At 40.1% G+C, this 20,425-nt stretch overlaps 1 protein-coding gene across 3 annotated transcripts in view; it reads right to left on the bottom strand.

Moving 5' to 3' along the window:
• Window positions 1–20,425, bottom strand: part of MACROD2 (mono-ADP ribosylhydrolase 2) — a 1,284,297-nt gene that overhangs the window by 75,019 nt on the left and 1,188,853 nt on the right. For all 3 annotated transcript variants that reach the window (XM_054021788.1, XM_054021790.1, XM_054021789.1), the window contains exons 10-11: window positions 16,082–16,123; window positions 9,028–9,111 (exon numbers count right to left, since the gene is read on the bottom strand). In XM_054021788.1, coding sequence (XP_053877763.1) covers window positions 9,028–9,111; window positions 16,082–16,123 — 126 coding nt within the window. The remainder of the gene's footprint in view (window positions 1–9,027; window positions 9,112–16,081; window positions 16,124–20,425) is intronic.

Genomic DNA, 20,425 nt, shown 5'->3' with positions numbered 1-20,425 from the left:
AAACTGGCATTAACTCCACCCTCCAAATAGAACAATAAATGCCCTGCAAAAGCAGCATTTATACTGCACATATTTTGGCAGCAAACAGCCTGAGAAATGCTTGTTCTACACAATCTGTTCCTTCTTAGGGCTGGTCTTCACCAAGGGGAAATTGATGCTGCTGCAATCGATGCAGCAGGAGCCGATTTAGTGGGTCTAACGAAGACCCACTAAATCGACTGCAGAGCGCTCTCCGGTTGACTCTGGTACTCCAGCTCCCCGAGAAGATTAATGTAAGTCGATCAGAGAGCGCCTTCTGTCGATGCAGCTCAGTGAAGACACCAGGGTAAGTTGACCTAAGCTATGACCTGAATAACGTAGCATAACTTAGGTCGACTTACCCTGCTAGTGAAGACAAGCCCTCGGAGTAGAAATAGAGTTGACGCCATTGCAATCCTTTGGGAAGTTGTTCCAGTGGTTAATCACCCTTACTGTTAAATGGCTCATGAAGGGCCGCTGACGCAGGGTCATATCTTGCTTGTAATAGTCACATAGTCCAAGTGGACCAAATCTATGAGCTCTGGGTCACACTATATGATGCCCCTCTATGACTCCTGTCATGGAAGCCCTGGACGTGCTCTCTCTCTGGGTTTCCAGCCAGAAATGGCATGGCTGTCTTCTAATCAGCGCTCTGGTAGTAAGTGGCCCTCGTTTGGTTGGAGATGTATATGCAAGGTAACCCAGGATTTGCTCCATAATGGAAAAACAGGATTATTAACCTTTTTAACAGAAAATAAAATTAATAATAATAATAATATAAAGGTCCACCTGGGATAATGAAGGGGAATAAACTCAAGGGTAAACTAAAAACATAGCCCCCAGTCCTGCAATCACTTATACCTATACTTAATTCCCTATGACCTCAGTGGGATGGGGCTATTTACATGCAACAAGGTATGCATAAATGTTTGGATCAAAATCAGCACCTCAGATAGCATTTCATTTCACAGTATCCCAGTGGCAAAAAGATATCAAAATTACAACAAAAACCACACACACACAAACCCCATTATTCCAAAGCTATAAACACATTAAAATGAAATCATTAGGGTGGTGGCCTAAGGTTACTGAACATTTTCAATCTGCATTTTAATTTCTTTAATTAAATTATGATTTAGGTCAATTTTAATCACCACTGGTGTATAACCCTATGGGGTAAACTTTAACAGGGGTTAGGAAAGAATTAGCTCCAGTTAGTGTGTAATGCAGTTATGAGACGTATTCCCTGCTCGCTGTTCTAACAATTTACCTCAGTGCAGAGCTAGAATTTAACATGCTGCTATCAGCTTGCCATGCCTGCTAAGTGCTGGCTAGGAGCGCCTTGTTACTTTTTCATTTGCCTGTAGCATTTTAGTCAGCAAATGTAAGGTTCTGTGGGGAAGGAGAAAATAGTGTAATGCAGGAGGGTTATCTCAAAGGTAAAAATAGCAATTATAATGTAATGTACTTTATATATTCAAAGCACTAAGAAAACATTAAGGGACTGAGGGAAGGCCACTGAAGTGATTGGGAGGTTTCCCATTGACTTCAATAGGTTTTGGATCAGGCCTTAAGTAACTGAGCCCCACAATAGCCTTGCGAGATAACTAAGGGTTAGATCTGGTAGGACGGTTCACTAGACAAGGCAGAAGGTTGGTACTCAGGAGATGTGATTTGTGAGGTCTATTCTTAGGGTGACCATATTTCCCTATGCTGAATACAGGACACCTGGTAAAATTACTTGTATGCAAGCGAGTTCAATGGCAATCGATCAGAACTATGCAGTACAAACGTTCAAATTAACATCAAGTTGACTAAGCCCCTATTAAAAAGAAATACTGCATAGTTGGATTCTTTTTATTTATCTTCTTATCTTTAAGGCTTTAGGGTTCACATGGGGAGAGGTGACACACACACTGCCTTTGTACCTCACGTTTTCCTAAGCTGGATGATGGAAATAATAATACAAATCTTTGTCAAAGCACTTAAAATCTAAAATAGTGCCGTGAACGTGTTATTATTGTCATCTCAATTTCACAAATAGAGAAACTAAGCAAAAAAAAAAAAAAAGTTCAAGTGACTTGATCAAGAGCAAACAGCAAAGCAATGGCAGAGTTGGAAATAGCAATCTTGCTTCTGAACACTGCGCCCATCTTTTGAGGTAATGCTGCTTCTGATTGATTGGTTGATGGGTAGGCAGATATAATTCAATTCAGAAACAGTCAGGATTGTTTCTTCAGGATCAGTGGTTTTGTGTCTACTGTATTGATTGATCTATTAATCGTGTGTATGTAATACAATGTATTTGAGGATGAAGTAGTTAATACATTGTTAACAACATCCTGCTAATAAGCAGAACACAGCGTGTGTGGTTTTTTTCTCAGAACCACAGGCAAATAAAGCCTCCAGTGACATATTATGATTGCTCACAGACAGCGTATGCAATTATGTGGGTGCAGAGGTGTAACAGGAAGAAGAGAAGGTCAGAGAAAGCAATGTATGAGATTAGATATGTTGAAAACAAAATAACCTGCTTAATTAAACACACACATACACACACACACACACACACACAGAGCTGGACCTTGTTCACTAAATGTACATATTACTAATTTGTTGTGTTAAAATTTCATAAGCAGTGGGGCCAGTGCTGCCACTCTGTACTGCCCTGAATTTGAATAATCAGAGTGGTTTATTGTTATTCACATAATGGATAGAAATGGGAAATTATTTCCTTGACAGATGAGTACTGGAGGTAACTTGGCATGTCACTGTATATAATTTTTTTCTGACAACATTACATGAGTACTTTGCAACGTATACTATCTCAATAGTGGGAAAATCTACTGAAAAATTATTCATAGTGAAAACAGCACTCTCAGGTGTTTACCTGATAACAGGTGTATATAAAATTGTATAAAAATCCCAAGAGGGTTCTCAGAGAGACATAGGAGGAATGATCAGGCCTAGCAACATGGATTAAAATGGGATGCATTTTCAAAGCTGTATTACGCTTTACATTGTAACACTGTGGGATGCGGCAATTTAATGAAATACTAGCAGCCACCGAAACACAATAAAGAATCTTTCAAGAAGTGTTCATTTTAGAAGTAGAAAAAAAAAGACTGTCAATATTTTTTGCCAGCCAAATGGAAACAGATCATCTGATTTCCTTAGTGCTGTAATCAGTCAAGACAGATGGCAGACTTCAAATTAAAAATGAAGTAACAAACCCTCAATCAAAGTAGAAAGGGGTTAACAGCATTCCTTTAAACATAACTATTCTACATTAAGGAGAAACGTTTCGAGGTCCCTTCCAGTCCTATGATTCTCTGATTTTCTGCTTCGTATCCCCAAAATAACTTCTTCTATGGTATCTTTTCTTAGTTTAAAATATTCTTTTTGAGGATACATGCAACACACTGCATTTAACATTTTTAATATATCATGACTGTAGTTCAGGTTTATAGCTGAACATCATTGTCCTGTGGGATATGACAGAGATACAATTACCACTTTTCTACTCAAAGGGCAAAACAATTATTCTCTATACATTTTCAGGACACCCTGAAACTTAATCAGAAGGGGAATGTGAGATACTAGTTAACATTGGGTCCAAATTTTAAGGAGGAGGAGATTGCCAACTGGGCATAGAATTGGAAGACATTTAAGGATGTGTTTAACAGAGTTAATGATTACCCATGTCTCTCTACTGGAGAATGGTAAGCACCAATAGTTGCTAGATGGACTTTAAGGCCAAGATTCAGCAAAGCCCTTAAGCCTCCATTATTTCCAGGGACTTAAGCATGTTCCGTTGTATAGGGATGGGATTACTCACATCTTTAAAGTTAAGCATGTGCTTGAGTGCTTTGCTGAGTCAGGGACCAGGAGAGGAAAAATAAATCAGACTTCATCTCTAACCAGATACAATTCTACCAGACACTAGGAATAAGACACATGTGAGTTGTTACTCCTTAACTGAGAGAACACTGAGTCTAGATGTGGGTGTAATAAATGTTCTCCTGATGGAGATAAAAGTTTTGTCTCTGGAAAAATCTCTTTTTCTAGAAAAAAATTATCTGTTTACCAGATCTCCTGAGCCAAAAGAGCTATCAAAATTAGATGCACTTCAACAATCAGCTTCCTGTACATGCAAAGCAAAAGAGAACACACAGGTGATGCATACACTTGGTTCTGTCTGAAGGAGGCAAGAACTTCCATCCATCAGTGAGCCTAGATCTCTGCCCACTTTTGAACAATATTTCAGACATATAATGTTAAACTTGAAAGCTAAGAGGTCTATAGTCAGATTACCTCATCAGGCAAAGGAACTCTCCTCAACCTGGTGTTTTTAATATGATTTGTGTACATCTTGACCCTTGTGACTTGGATCATCCATCAAACAGTTTTCCTTGTCAGCCAGGTAAAGAGAAAACAGAATTTATCCAAGATGCACAATTCCCACAGAGCCTCTTTACATGGGGGTTAGGCTTCAAATTATAGTCTCTTGATGCTAACAGTCTGCCCATCTATCAAACAGTATCTAACCTTTACTTTTTGGTAAAGATTATGGAAAAGGCTGCAGCAGGACAACTCTCAGAGCTCCTGTATGCCTTCAAATCCTCTGTGCGATCAGGATTCTGACCTGGGTAAGGCACCAAGATGGCTCTTCTTGCATGGGTTAATTATCTACTCCTGGTAATGGAGAAAGATCAGGTGTCCATGATGATACTGATAGATCTATCAGTTGCCTTTGATATTATGAGATCATGTTCATACATCTAAGGTCCTTGGCAGGAGTGAATGAGGCTGCTCTTCAGTGGTTTGGTTCTGTTTTTGCCTAGAGATTCCCGATGGAACTGATGAGCAACAGCTCTTCCTCCTTGCAATACCAAAAGTTTCTATTATTTCATCCTTATTACTCAAAAGTGTCTATAAGTCCATTAGCTGAGCTAGAGAGGAGACACACGGAAGTTCTTGGTTTTGCTGTGTGGAAAAGAGTGATGGGAGTAACATGTGTTGATTCATGATAGATCTGTTTCATTTGCTGTTATTTTACCTATGTATTTATTTTTGCATTGTGTTTTTAATGGAGGCAAAGCGTACCTATAGCTTTGGATAGGCATATCTTTAAGATTTAGTTAATTCCAAAAACATAAATAAAGCAAAAAGACTCACATATCTTTGGGGGAATTTTGATTTTCATTATCTTGGTTGTCTACAATGTTACTTTAAAAATCTTACATTTATCAAGCCACCAAGATAGGAAATACCACTTTTTGTAGTGGCAAACTTGTTTTTCATACTTCAATTTTTTTCAGACTGCCAATCTCTGAGTGCGTTTGAGTGATGCTAAGGTAAAAATGACGACTGGCTGATTTTACCCCTCAGTGCAATTGTAAAAAAAAAAAAATTATATATACAATATAAACAGGACATTTGCAAATGCAATAGTTAAAATACTTCAGGGAGTTCAAGAGTAAAGAGTGCCCCATCTATTCCTGAACTCCCAAATAATGTTCTATCTACCCTAAATTATAACACGTACACAATGCAATAAATGGCTGGTAGAAAAATCTGCTATGCAGTTCACACTTGCTTCTCTCTCAATGGTTTGAATATATAAAACAATACTTTTAGTAGCATAAAAAGAGAGACCATTAATACTTTAGAGGTTCAGTACATCCGATGAAGTGGGCTGTAGCCCACGAAAGCTTATGCTCAAATAAATTTGTTAGTCTCTAAGGTGCCACAAGTACTCCTGTTCTTTTTGTGGATACAGACTAACATGGTTGCTACTCTGAAACCAGTATAAAATTACTTTCATTAGCATGCCAAATGCATATTTTAGCTTACTAGAAAACAACCCCCCTAAAACAGCCATTGATTTGACATTCCTTCATTGCAGAGGGGGTAACAATACAGGAATCAGTTTTCCATGATCTTCTGGAGAGATTTTAGATGTATTGAAAAGGTACTACTACACTATCTCAAATCCGTGAAGCAGCTGGGCACGTTGTAGAAAAATATTACTGAGCTCAGTGGATCAGTATTACAGATTGCCATCTGGGGACATGCACTGAGGGTAGAGTCAGTAGGCTGTTAAAAGAGTAAACCTTGGCCTCGCTACATATTCCCACCTTTATTTTAAATGGGCACTGTTAGTACAGGACAAAATCCTACAGAACTTGAAATTTACATAGACTCTTCTTGTGGTTTCTATGGTTCATTATTATTATTGGTGATGCCAGCTTGGGGGAAATAATATTTTCCCTCTAATGAGTGTGCAGTATATAAACAGAGCTATGCATATGCACAATCCTGGATCATGCCACGTATTCACAGCTTTGTTCATCTGCAAGCCTTGCCATAAGATTTCTTTTAATTAATTAGAAACAACATACTAGGTAGTAATTAGATCATTAGTTTATGGCTAAACTCTGTTCTCAGACAAATGTGTGCAAACCCTAGTTTCTTACATTGCAATGGCTCACAGGGTGTTACATTACAATCTGGCCACTTCGCAAGTTTGTAGGAATTCAGTATCAGGGGCCTAAACTATTTGACATCTCTTTTAAACTGAGGCAAAGGTAATTCTATAGAAACCGGATCCAGAGTCTCTCTCTCCCACTCTGCCCTTCCCCTTCTGTGGATGCTTTAATTACTTTTTTCCATCACAAGGACTCTTGAGTATAAATTTAGACTTTCAGCCCTTATGCATTACAACTTGATTTCTGCCTAAGGAAAAGAGAATTCCATCACCAAATAGATTAAATTTTGCAGCAGTGATTATGTGTTACAGGCCTCAATTCTGCATCAGCAAAATCCACGGAACAGCATCAAATTCAAGGAGCCCAGACATTCTACAGTTCCAGGGTAACGTAATCATTCTCCTGCCATGCTATTTACTTCACTCTTCCAATGCATTTATTTGTATTCCACAAAGTGAACTGTAGGTCATGAAGAAACATTGACAAGAATAGTAAAACTGGAAGGTCTCATCTGGTACAGCACAAAAGCAGTTAAAGGAATATTATCATCTCTCTTTCCAATGAAAGGGAAAAACAGGAGTTTACAACATCCAACTTTTTTCTTTATTTTTCTCTCTCATACAATGCTAAGTTCTAGTCACTTCCCAAGCAAAAATATACGGTAATATATATTATTGTTTATCCTCATTAGGGAAAATGACATCAAGCTTCAATTTTCTATGATCTTCCAAAGCAGTCAGCCTGTATCCAAATGGATGCATTTATTTTGCCATTGTGAAAGTTCTCTCCTCAAGACATGAAATTGCTACTGCATTTTTAGGTGGCCTCAGTGCATTATTATATGGTTAATGAGAAAGAAGGCCAGTTAGGAAAAGATTTCTTAGATCCCTCCACACCTCCAAGGTGATGACATCCATTGCTTTAAGTACTTGCCACTAACAACCATGTCAGGATGTCAGTGACAGCATGTTACTGGCAGTTACTTAAAGTGAAGGATGTTATCATCTTTCTGGGCTTTATGATTCATGCTATACACCCCAGCCAGGGTACTTTAGGAACACTCCTCGCAGCACTAAGTCAGAGTGATGAAGATCATTTAGTAATTGGGTTAGGTGGAGAGTGAAACATGTCATCTTGGGAACATTGGGCCAAAGGGATCCTGTGATAAGAAACTATCATGGAAATAAAGGATTAAGGCTCCCCATATTAATTATCTCATCATGAGGGCACTCAATAACAAGTAAACATTCTTCTGAGGAGCACATCCCAAAACAACATGAAAATCTACAATATGAAAATCTATTAGACTACAAATCTTTGAATCTTTATGGGATGAAGGTCTTCAAAGGGAAACTCTGTGAATGAGATGTCAGTCCACCTAAAATTATTGCACTTTGATCCAATATTAGAATGGCATCACTTCAGCACCATAGATTCTGGTACCTCTGCGCACATGGACTACCTTCCCCCTATAGGCTTCAGTTCAGGAACACAATCCTTCTCAAGAAAGAACATAAGTATTTGCTTAGAGTTAAACTTTTTGTTAAGTGCTTCCCTGAATAGGGATGGAGTTAATCACTAACATAAGGGCTTTTCTGAAATGGGGCTTTATCTGCATGATTAATGTGTACATATATATACTAAATTCTCTTCCAGAAAGGAAAAGGAAATATTTTGGTAAACAGCGCACTTATCTGAACAGTGAACCCAACAGAACTGTGATGGGGTACACAAGCCCCACACTGGGATGGAAGGGGTTAAAGGACAGTACTGGGTCCAGATAACCCCACCCCTCCAACCCTGGAGAGCATGCTCCAACTGGAGACAGGGTTGAAAAGGGAGCAACACAGTTCAGAAGGCTGGAGAGGAGTACAGACCTACCCGGAAGGCTCTTGCCAAATGGGGCTAGAGACGCCTCCCTGAAGTACCAGGACTGAACCCAGATGGGGCTGACTGACTGGCTTCCTCTTCCTCTCCCCCACCCCCATCTGGGATCAGAAGCAAAGAGAAGCCATGGTAGGAAGTGAGCCAGGGATGGTAACTCAGTGGGAACCCCACTCCTCAGATCTAACGCTGCCAACCTTCCAAGGGACCAGGGTGTGGGCGGGCCTGGGATCCCCTACCACTGCCCCATGATGGAGTGCATGCTAACCACTAGGCTTCCCAGTCCATCGAGGACCCTATTACAAGGACACTGTATATTACTTTTGGCATCATGAGTTACACAATGTCAGAGCATATCACAAGTACAGACAATCATAATTTCCCATATTACAGGAACAGTAACAAGTAGAGCACTACGGGAAAACAGCATTTTTAATTTTGAATCTACATTGTCATAAAACACACCTGTATTAGAACTGCATTCCCATGACCTAGAGCCAAAATTATATTAGCAAGGAAAAAAACCACACATGCACAGCCAATATAGATGGTAGGGATATTTTAAAATGAAAGTACTGTATACTGCATAATTTAAAAATGAAGATCAATGAATAAAATCTTTAATGCCACCTACCCTCATTATCATCCTTCAGGTTCTCAGATTTCTTTACTTTGCACTTCATGGGAGATGGTGACTGGGCTTTTTGTTCCAATCCCTCTGCAAGCACAAAATATATTATTTCTGAGTAATATTATTTTATGAAATATTAATATGCAGGCGATTGTGGCAATAAGTATATTTTATCTCAGCATTCCTTTCAACGCATTATGCCCACACTTGCATTTGGAAGATTCAGCACCGCCTAATATGCTGTATTAGGAGCCATAATGGGGGTGTGTGGGTTCAAACTGAACTTTGAGAGCTCAACCTTGAATAAAGCTCATATTTAAATGATTCATGCCTTCGCACTCTCACTGTCTTCAGATCTGTAACATTTAATAATATTTTAATGTGTAGCTGTTTTTAAGCAATGTGCATCGTACTGTGTTATGGACTAGCAGAGCAATATGTTCAAGAAGAAGAATTTCTGTTAGCAGCCCAGTTTTGCATTCATTGCCAAAATCCACTAACAAAGGAATATTGACCTAAAAATTGGCAGTATGGATGTGAGGCAGAGGTAGAAGTTTGATACCAAGTTTGAAGTTAATGAAGAGAGCTTTCCTTCAAATAAGAAGGTTCAGAGTTGAAGAAGTCTTCCAATTTTTTTCTTCCCACTTTTCCGTAATACAACAGCAAGAAGGGAAGAGATTAAATTTGGTTTGCTGGACTCACTTATAGTCAGGGCCGACGAGAGCGGGGGGGAAGCTGGTACAAATTACCGGGGCCCGGCGGTCCGGAAGGGGGCCCAGGGCCCGGCTCCCTCTCCCCTCATCTGCCCTGTTTAGCTGGTCCACCCTTGCTGGGGGGCCCGAAAAATTTTTTTCCACCGGGGCCCGAACCTGCTCTCGGCGGCCCTGCTTATAGTAGTTGAGAGCTAGTGGGCAGAGGACTTAAAATTAGTTGATTAAGCTTCAAAAATTGTGAAGACTTGGTATATTAACAGCTGAGGGTATGTCTAACAGTGGAATAAAAGACACATGGCACAGCTGTGACTGGCCTGGGTCAGCTGTCTTGGGCTTGGGGGACTCGGGCTCGCAGGGCTGTAAAATTGCTGGGTAGGACGTTTAGGCTCCAGCTGAATCCCGAATGTCTATACAGCAATTTTACAGCCCTGCAAGCCTGAGTCAGCTGAGCTGGGCCATCCACACGGGCTTAATTGCTGTGTAGACGTATCCAGAATGGCTTGTCATGTCTGACGATCTTAAGGTAGTGCACCAAATGACTGCTGGAGACCAAGGGTCAGACTTTTAAGAGTACTCAGCACCCATAAATGGTGCTGGATGGTCTTAAGAGTTCAGGTCCCATTTATGCAACTAAATGAAATGACTAGATTTTCAAAAAGGGGTCAGCACCCAGCAGCTCATGTTGTTCTCCGGAGGTGCTGAGCCCTTTTGGGAATCTGGCCATTTCATTTAGGTGCCTAATGGGAGCTGTTGGGTGCTGATTTCTATTGAAAAACTGGCCCCTACACTGTTGCTTTAAAAACAAAACAAAAAACAAGTAAGTTTCAAGTTCTTTTCCTTGCAGAGATAGACCCGAAAGTGTAAACTGATTGTTAGTGAGACTTGTTAGTAGAAAAAAGGAGACTTTTTAGAAACTATTAATACATGTGCACTCTCAACCTAATTTCACCTTACCAGTAGCGTAGCTCTACGTGAATAAATGCATCAAGTCTCTCCAGCTTACTCTACTAACTTATAGGCTGGGGGACCCTATCCTTGGAAGCAGTGACTCTGAAAAGATTTTTGGGTGGGATGGTGGATAATCAGCTGAACATAAACTCCCAGTGAGATGCTGTGGCCAAAAGGGCTGATGAGATCCTGGGATGCATAAACAAGGGAATCTTGAGTAGGAGCAGAGAGGTATTTTACCTCTATATTTGGCACTGGTGCAACCACTGCTGGAATACTGTGTCCAGTTCTGGTGCCCACGATTTAAGGATGTTGATAAATTGGAAAGAGTTCAGAGTCTGATAGTGATAGACTCAAGAAGTTCAATCTATTTAGCCACATGCACCATGGGAGTAAGAGAACAAACCTCCAAACTGCAAGAAGCCAGGTTGTGGGGAAAAGCTTGCACTTCTCTACTCATTAGTCAGGATTTGGGAATAGGATTTGCTACCTCTGAGCAGTAGCCAAGATTTGGCTGGGTGTTTACAGTCCCACTTGACCCTCACCAAGCCCTTGGCCTCACCAAGAAGCCTGGGGAAGGGGAGAACTCTCTCCACCTGCTTAGCTGGGACATTGTTCTTTCTGCAGCATACCATACTTAAATGTGGCAATAAGACTCACCAAATTCTGAGTCCGACTGTAAGTTACAGGCAGTAGAAGCCCATAATGCTTGGAAACATTCTAAAATGAAGACCTATATTAAACACAATTCTAGGGAATTAACACTAATAGTTAATTCAACAAAACCTCAAATTGGTGATTGTTTCTATATCTTCCCATTGTAAGGGACTCTTGTATTCATCAATTTACTGCAGTATGAAAACATCCCCAGATTTGCTTGATCTCAGGAACTGGACGTTTCATTTCTAAAGGTTAACCACTTGACAGAAGACTGTGTTTCCTGCCAGCAGATGTGATCAATTAAATTGGAAATTTTAATGCTAGATTTTGAAAAGAAGATATGAAATTAAGATCCTTGGAGTGCTAAAATCAACTTCTCTCTTCCTTGGCTGGTGGACATGCAAACTCAACCACAGGGAATAAATATTAGGGAGAAAAAACGGCTCAGCTATTCAGTCTACCTAGAGTCAGTCAGAAGCAATGGCCATGTTCAACACATGTGATTAGTACGAAGGATAGAAGTAGTCAGATTTTAAAGATTGATTGCTGCCCCTCTGCCATTCCTTTAAAAAAAAAAAGAGTATTTATAATGAACTGTATTGATGCGGGGCCTGTCTGGTTCTAATGCCCCCATATGATAGCTGCTGTTTTCCCTTTTTGGCTTGGCAATGCTTCACTCTAGGAGACCAAATCAATATGAATATTTCAATCACCATTCTCCCCTCTGAAGATGAAGTTATCATCTAATCGATCTGTGAGGCTTCCTCTAGTCTCAAAAATCAAATGCCAATCAAGTTTTAGTGTTAAGTATCCATGTATAACATGGTTAGGTCTTCCTAGAGTCTCTGAATACATCAGAAAATATATCTAATGTCTTAATTGACTGCAGTAAGATGGGGGTGAGGGGATGAGGGAGCTTGCACTGGAAGAAGTTAGAACAGTTACTATTGCCAAAGGAACAGCGTTTCTCCATTACTGAAAGAATCTTAAAATGCTCACAAAAAGGATGTGGAGGAACCATCTCAGGAGAATACTATTTCATATACAATTTCATTGCTTTTTACCAGACAAGTAGATTTTCCCTCACTCCAAAGACAGAACAGGATTTTTGTAAGCTTCAAAAATGTGTATTTGTGTTATGGCCAAGAAATAAATCTTAATCCTTTCAGTTCTGCAGAGACATACCACATATCATGAACAGAGCTGGTCAAGAATGGCAAAAAACAGTGCTTACAACCATTTATTTGAGTTTTGAATGGCTGGTCAATTTAACCACTTTTGTACCCTTTATTATTTGTGAGCATTCATGCAAAAAGGTATTTACGCACAATAATATTTGGGGAACGGCTATTCTCCCTGGGTCAAACCCACAAGGCCAATATGCCACTTCAGGGAGGCCATTCCCAGCTCCCAAAACATTCACAAATCCTGCTCAGTGACAAGTGCCTGGCATTTTCCTCTCAGTCAGAGAAAAAGTTCCCATCTAAGATGAAGTGCCCTGACATATGCACATGTATATATTAGAATGTGCAATCTGATAGTTGATGTTCAGGTGAGATAGTTTACAGAAAGGTTTCAAAGTTCGTGTGAGTGGGGAATATTGGGTAGGGAAGGTTTCTGATGCTGGGTGGGACTAAGCAGGTTGGACCCTTGGTGGAGAGATGGGATAACTGGTAGGACACTTACTTTGGGTATGTAACAGAAGGGTTGACAGGAAACATGGCAGGCAAGGGGCTTATCACTGAAATAAGGTCCAATTGCTTTGGTAGCTAGAGCAGGGGTGTGGTTAGGTTGGGAAGATTTTCACAGCTGAAGGAGAGCAGGACACTTATGGGTCTAAAGAGGTTTTGGAAATTGAATGCCGGGGGAGACTTGTTTGTGTGTTTTTGTTCCCCCCACCCCAAATACTAAGGAAATTAACTTTGGCTCTGGGGAACAAACCTTATGTTACAGTGCTGGAATATGTATTTACAGAACTATGCTTCCCATAATAGCATATGGCTGCATAATTTGCATATGCCATCATTGAGCATAACTGGTAGCATTACAGGTATGTTTCCCTTCCTATATGTCAGAAAACATATACAAAAGCCAGGTAATCCAAAAGTGAAGATTTACAATAATGTTTCATTAATGTGGTATAAAATGATAAGCCTTATGGCACTGCAGTATTAAATCACGTCAGTTAAAGATGGACAAAATCTATCTGATCATTTAGTCTTTCCCTCTGCCAGTGCAAGATATAATTCTCAGATAAAGGACGTATCAGATACTGAATGGCGAAAATCTGCAAAAGCGTTTACTCTAGCTGCCCTTTTGACTCAGCCATTCTAACAGCAGACTGTATGAAATATGATAACATCAGAGCACTCTGAGTTGAACATAACAGTATGCTACCAACTGTTACAAAATGCTGCATCCTGAAAAATAAACCGATCATCTAAAAAATACTAATTAAATGCCATTAGAGGGCTGATTTTGAGTGTCTCCTTTAAGAATAGGGTAATTTTTAAATAAAAATATTGTTTTCTAACTTACTGGAGATACTCTTCTCCAGTGTCATAACTCACAGTAATGCTCATCAGTGCCAGTTACGCTTAATACAGCGTTATCAGCAGATACCACTGGAGATCATCTGAGACACATGCAATTAAAACATCCCCCCTGTTTACTTAAAAAGAAAATTATGAAGAACAGAGTTTCTAAATGTAATAAGATATGCACACTCCTGGGTGGTGGAGACATAAGACAGAGAATACACTCTCAGCATGTTCATCTCCCCATAAACTACACATTTGACCATCTGCTATTCCTTACTTATGGCTGAGTCCTGCAGCTGCTCCAAAGGCCTGATTTGGTGTCCACTGAAGTCGGTGGGAATATGTCCACTGACTTCAATGGACACCAGATCAGGCCCTAAGTGAGGATCTGAACTTTTTCTATTAGCCTTAGCAACTGTCTTTAATTAGAACTGAGTCTCCAGATTGAAAGAGCCCACATGAGATGGCCTGCTATTGCACGCTCCAGGAATCCCAGAAGTTTTAAAGGCTGAAACATTAGAGAAACAACCCAAAGATGAGCTTTGAGTACAGATTAGATCTGAATGGCTCAGCAGTTCAGGATCATCAATATTGGCTTCAGCTACTGATTCTGTCTGCAGGAGTCATGACCTCACGAAGTCAAGTGGAATGAAAAATGATTATTCATTAGCGACTGAAAGTGGCAAATAGCCGTTGCAACCTTATTTAAGCACAGATTAATCAACTTTTCCCACAAAGCATTTAAGAGCAGATACTCTTCAGCCTGGTGACTAAATTACCATAAACAGAGCTCTCCCCTTAATGCAGAACTCATCTGCTTATGACATTTATGCAAATGTCCCTTACTAATATTAACTTCTTACACTAATGGGTCAAAATGGCATCGCTCTCTACTGCTAAAGGATATATGAAGGATACTAAACTTTGGCCACACAAGTACTAATGGCACATCCAACATCTGATTCTCGAAATATAATTCAGTGATAGGGCACCAAGCAACATATGGTGCTGAATATGTGGTACCCCATCAGCACCCTGTGAGAGAAGCAGTGATCTTATTTGCTTGAAATCCACACAGGAGCAGATATATGGTGATTTGCAATGTATGCAACCCATGTGGTAACTTCATTTAATTTAATGGGGTTACAAAAGAAGCAAGACAAAAGAACTGATACTAAGAGTCTTATTCTGGCTATAAAGTGGAAAAGTTATTTTTAATTTCTACTATTAGATACTTTTAAAAATTAATTTAATGTACATATTTATAAATGAAAAATCCTCCCCAAATCTAAACAATATAGCTAACATACATACATATGCACTGGTTCCAATAAAAAGTGAAATTGGAGATATCACAGTTTTTTGGAGAGGTTAGAATAGAATAATAATAATTAATGGAGATATCCCATCTCCTAGAGCTGGAAGGGACCTTGAAAGGTCATTGAGTCCAGCCCCCTGCCTTCACTAGCAGGACCAAGTACTGATTTTGCCCTAGATCCCCAAATGGCCCCCTCAAGGATTGAACTCATAACCCTGGGTTTAGCAGGCCAATGCTCAAACCACTGAGCTATCCCTCCCCCCATGGTATCAAACAATCATGGTATCAAAAATACAACAGTATGATACCTGTCAGCAAGTGCTGAATTTTTAACGGCCACTGTGTGCTTTTGCACATGTATATTTTGTACATCCGACACAATACCATACATATTAGTATCTATAAAAGTTCCATCCAATGCACTAGGCAGAGAACAATAATTATTCATACATGAAATAAACTCAGAAGGCCCAAATACAATAAATGTGTCCTGACAACTCAGAAGTATCTCTCTCTCTCTCTCTCTCTCTCTCTCACACACACACACACACACACACACACACAGTCAATGACTACACACACGCACACACACAAACACACAGAATCAGTGACTGGAAATGTGCAAATGCAAGTCCCCCAGGGTTGCTCTGCAGTCACACCTTAGTAAAATAACTAAACTGTGGAATCCTAATTATTTCCCATTCATGTTCAAACTAGTTGTTAATAAGAAACATAATTACAAACCAGTGGGCTACAATGGATGACGACTATAGAACCTAGTAACAAGGTTCACCATGGTCATGTGATTAATTTTAAGCTGTTTCTCAAACTCTTTTATAATTTGCAGAAGTATGTTTTTGACAAACATGTTCACACACCTGTATCCTCATTTATCTCAGTCTCCTCTTCATTATCATCATCTGTCAAAAAAAAAAAATGAAATAAAATGATTATGAAAAAAAGAGAAGCATTTGAAAATAATCTTGCATGCTTCAAATTGCTTTTATTTTAGTTTGTTTCCTGCTGTCCAAAGTATTACATTTAGATTTCGAAGAAATACTAGTATGGTAGATTACTGATATCTAGATATCAAAATTCAGGGAGGTAAAATTCTGCCTCGACTTACACACAGTGAAACCACCTTGTAATCTATTTCATAGCTTTTATTCCTAAGGGTGAAATTAATCTAATTTTACTTGTCAAGCTCAGGATTCTTGGTTTTTCTTGAAACAGCTGGTAACATTAACACTCAAGTTGGTTGGAAGTTTTGTTTTTTGGAGGAAAATATACATGAGAGTGGAAAAAAATAATTTTTGCCTAAATTTTCCAAAGAAAATGTAGACTTTAAATCTCAAAACTGAACGTTTTGGGGTTTCAGCCAAAAAGTGTTTAGTTTTCAGCTGAAAATTTGGGGTGTTTCAATTAAAACTTAAAATTCCCAAGGTAGCAGACTCTTATACCCATATGAGTATCAACCTGAAATCAATGGGACAAGATGGCACCCATAGTTACTGAAATGTCTCAGCAAAATGCTTAGAAAACATCCAGTAAAGCGGGAGTTACTTAGTCACTAATTTCCCCAAAGCATGTTCTTTCCCATGAAAGCATTTGCAGTAAAATCAATGCAAGAATCATTGAATCTGGAAGGGAACTCAAGGGGTCATCTAATCCATCCCACTTTGCTGAGGGGAGATTAAGCACACCTAGATCATGCCTAACGATGTTTCTTTAACCTATTCTTAAAAATTTTCAATGAAAGAGATTCCACAACCTCCCTAGGCTACCTGAATAGATCAAATTAATCTCAGCCTCCACAGTAAATCAGCATAATGCAATATCATCTTAGCATACCTGGCACCAGCAGAGCTTCTGTGGAAGTTCTTACTTATAGTACAGTAAGTGGCTTGGAATATGAAATTCCCAAAGCACTAGAATATAGCGTAAACTGGTAATATTGGACACACAGGCAAGGAATATGACTTTATTAAAAAGTAGCGAAGTCTTAATGCAATACAAATATGAAATGGAGAATACTGCTTTTGTGAACTAACGGGCCATCTTTCTGAGGAAAGGACAGGGTTATTGCTCCTATAGAGCAAAAAGGAGGATGCATTTTATGCCTGTCCCAGAATCTCATATCTTAACATCTAAAATCTCAGCAAACTAGGTATAGAAGGAACATTATTGTTTATCCTGTACAGCATGGTTTTAACTGACCAAATCAAAAAGGCCTAAATCTAAACCCTGGAGCAAAACACCCACTGAACTTTGGAGAAGTCCAGGAGTAAAATTTTCAAAAGCATCTAGGTGACTTAGGAACCTAGTTTACATTTTCAAAGGTGACTTGGGCACTTCAAAGTCTAAGTCTTACTGAAAGTCAACAAGGTCCCTACGTGCCTAATTCACTTTTGAAAATTTTACCCCAGCTCCATATCTGACTGACATTTTTGATTCAGACCCCTCTTCTCTGGTAACGTCACAACTGGTCCAGAAAATTATAACACATGAAGCATATGAATGAAGGTGCTTACATTTCAGGCAACACAGCAATTTCTTTGACCTCGACTTGGCAAAGAAGTGAAGTGACAAACACCCTCCTTAGTCACTAGACCTCCATTACAAGAATTATCATCTTATACCGGGATAAGCTCTTACCATGTTTTAAGAACCCATGTCCAAAACACAGCTCATTTCTCATCCGGATGAACTATGCCAAGGTCAGTTCCTTAGTGCATTAATTACTGAGAAGCAGAAGCAAGGCAAGAACTCCTTGACTAAAGTCCAGTCTAAGTTGTATAATTCGAAACCCAGATCCTTGTAAATTGCATGGTTTATACAGTAGCTTCTTTTTCCTTTTGACAAAACCATGTTTTCACCCCCCATCTAGGCTACGGACAGAGTGTTATCCAAAGGTCCAGGTCTACTTTAACATATTGATCATGGATTGTGTCAACTGTAAAGTTTAACAAAACCATTAGGACCCAGAAGTAGAACTTTGATGACATTAAACATTTCCTTATGGAGATATTGTCACTATCAGGTAAATCCCAAACTTACTTACTTTCTAAAAAAAACCCAACAACCTCCCCCGCACAAACCATTTAAAATTCCACTGAACCTGTGACCTCTTTTCAAAAAGGCCTTGAATAACTTACTGCAGAGCAGAAGTGTGGGTGATACTGGGTGTGCATCCAGATACTTAGGTGACCACTGGAGACAGAAGAGTTCCCTGCTGCATAGCTTCGCCATTAAAGCCCTGCAGCAGGGAACACTCAGAACTCATTCCCTCAAGTCCTGCTGGAGAAAGGAGAATGACTCTTGCAGCCCAGGGAAGGAGGATCACTGACAGTGGCCCCTTGTGGTGGGTGTGGCCATTGAAATGCCACCCTGATTAAGGACTCCCTGGAGACTGTAGCAGACTCATGAGGCAAGGAAGACATTTATTCCAACATGCGTCCCATGGGTTAGAGAGTGAAGTTCCCAGATAACAGTTAGTCTAAAGTATATGAAGTACAGTAGCTCCTTGCTTAACGTTGTAGTTCTGTTCCTGAAAAATGTGACTTTAAGCGAAATGATGTTACACTAATCCAATTTCCCCATAAGAATTAATGTAAATGGGGGGGGGAGGAGGTTAGGTTCCAGGAATTTTTTTTCACCAGACAAAAAACTATATATTATATAGATATACACACAGTATATGTTTTAAACAAACAATTTAATGCTGTTCACAGCAATGATGATTGTGAAGCTTGGTTGAGGTGGTGAAGTTAAAGGGTGGAAGAGGGAGAGATATTTCCCAGGGAATGTCTTGCTGCTAAATGATGAACTAGCACTCGGCTGAGCCCTCAAGGGTTAACACATTGTTGTTAATGTAGCCTCTCACACAAGGCAGCATGAACAGGAGGGAGGGAAGACAACATAACAGACAGAGACAGACACACACCTTGTGTGTGGGAGAGAGAGAGAAATGCACACTGCCCCTTTAAATAAGCTGACCCACTCTTAAGTGCATTGTCTTTTTAAGTGGATCAGGAAGTTGAGACAGCAGCTGCTGCCCCAAGCTCTCTATGTCTCTCTCCGTCCATGTCCCCTCCCTGCTCTATATGGAGGAGGAGTAAGCGGGGTGCAGGAGCAGGGGAGAGGGGGACACCCTGACATTAGCCCTTCCCCTTCCCCCCCTGCACAGTAAGCAGGAGTCTCTGGGAGCAGCTCTACGGCAGAGGGCAGGAGCAGCACATGGCAGTGGGGGGAGGGACAGCTGAACTGCCCGGCAATTGATAGCCTGCTGGGCAGCTGCTGCACAGGGAACTTAGGGGAGCGGAGAGCTGATAGGGGGAGCTGATAGAGGGGCTGCCGGTCCACCCTGGTTCCAAGCCCCGACCAGCTAGCTGCAATGGGCTGCTCTTCCTGCAAGCAGTGAACAAAGCAGGCGGCTGCCAAACGACGTTAGAAGGGAGCATTGCACAACTTTAAACGAGCATGTTCCCTAATTGATCAGCAACGTAACAATGAAACAATGTTAACCGGGACAACTTTAAGTGAGGAGTTACTGCATATAAATAAGGCATAAGTTGCGTGACTCAAATGAATAGCGGTATAAGAACAAGCTAAGTGTAAACAGTTTAAGAACAGTTAAAATTCAGATTTTAACCTATGATTGAAATATGCCCCGACTAGTCATATTATTTGGGATAATTACATCTATAAAATCTGAAAGCAGGGGGCTGGGTGCAGGTTGTTCAGAACATCCCTTTGTAAAATCCCAGGCTCCTGATTAATTCATATATCATGCAATGGTTGTCAGGCTTTCTTTCCCTAATCTCATTTGCTATCTACAGAGCTCTGTAGAACAGAATGATTACACTGCTTTTCGTACTATTGAGATTGGAGAAGGAGCTTCTCTTATCCCATGGTTTATTTATTTTTTCGCCCTGCCTTTCTCAGGTTCTCTCTGGCCCTGTCTCATCAACTCATTCCACACAGGTAAACAGCTGCTAGATTGTTAAAACTATCAAACTGCTAGATTTGAGCTGGCAACAGGCTCTAAATACCATTACTAAACCAAAAAGCCATCAAACCTCCACCCACTCCTTGCTCTTCTCTCTTTTTGAATTGTTAAGCAAATACGGTTATTTTGTGTTTAACTATATAAGCACGTAATCAGAGCTCAGAAACCACTGCAGGAGACAGCTCATTGTTCTAATCTGCATTCCTGTGTCCCC

The sequence above is a fragment of the Malaclemys terrapin genome, chromosome 3, assembly GCF_027887155.1.
Source record: "Malaclemys terrapin pileata isolate rMalTer1 chromosome 3, rMalTer1.hap1, whole genome shotgun sequence".
Lineage (NCBI taxonomy): Eukaryota > Metazoa > Chordata > Testudines > Emydidae > Malaclemys > Malaclemys terrapin.
The sequence above is the reverse complement of the archived record's forward strand: the minus strand, read 5'-3'. Positions and strand labels throughout refer to the sequence as shown.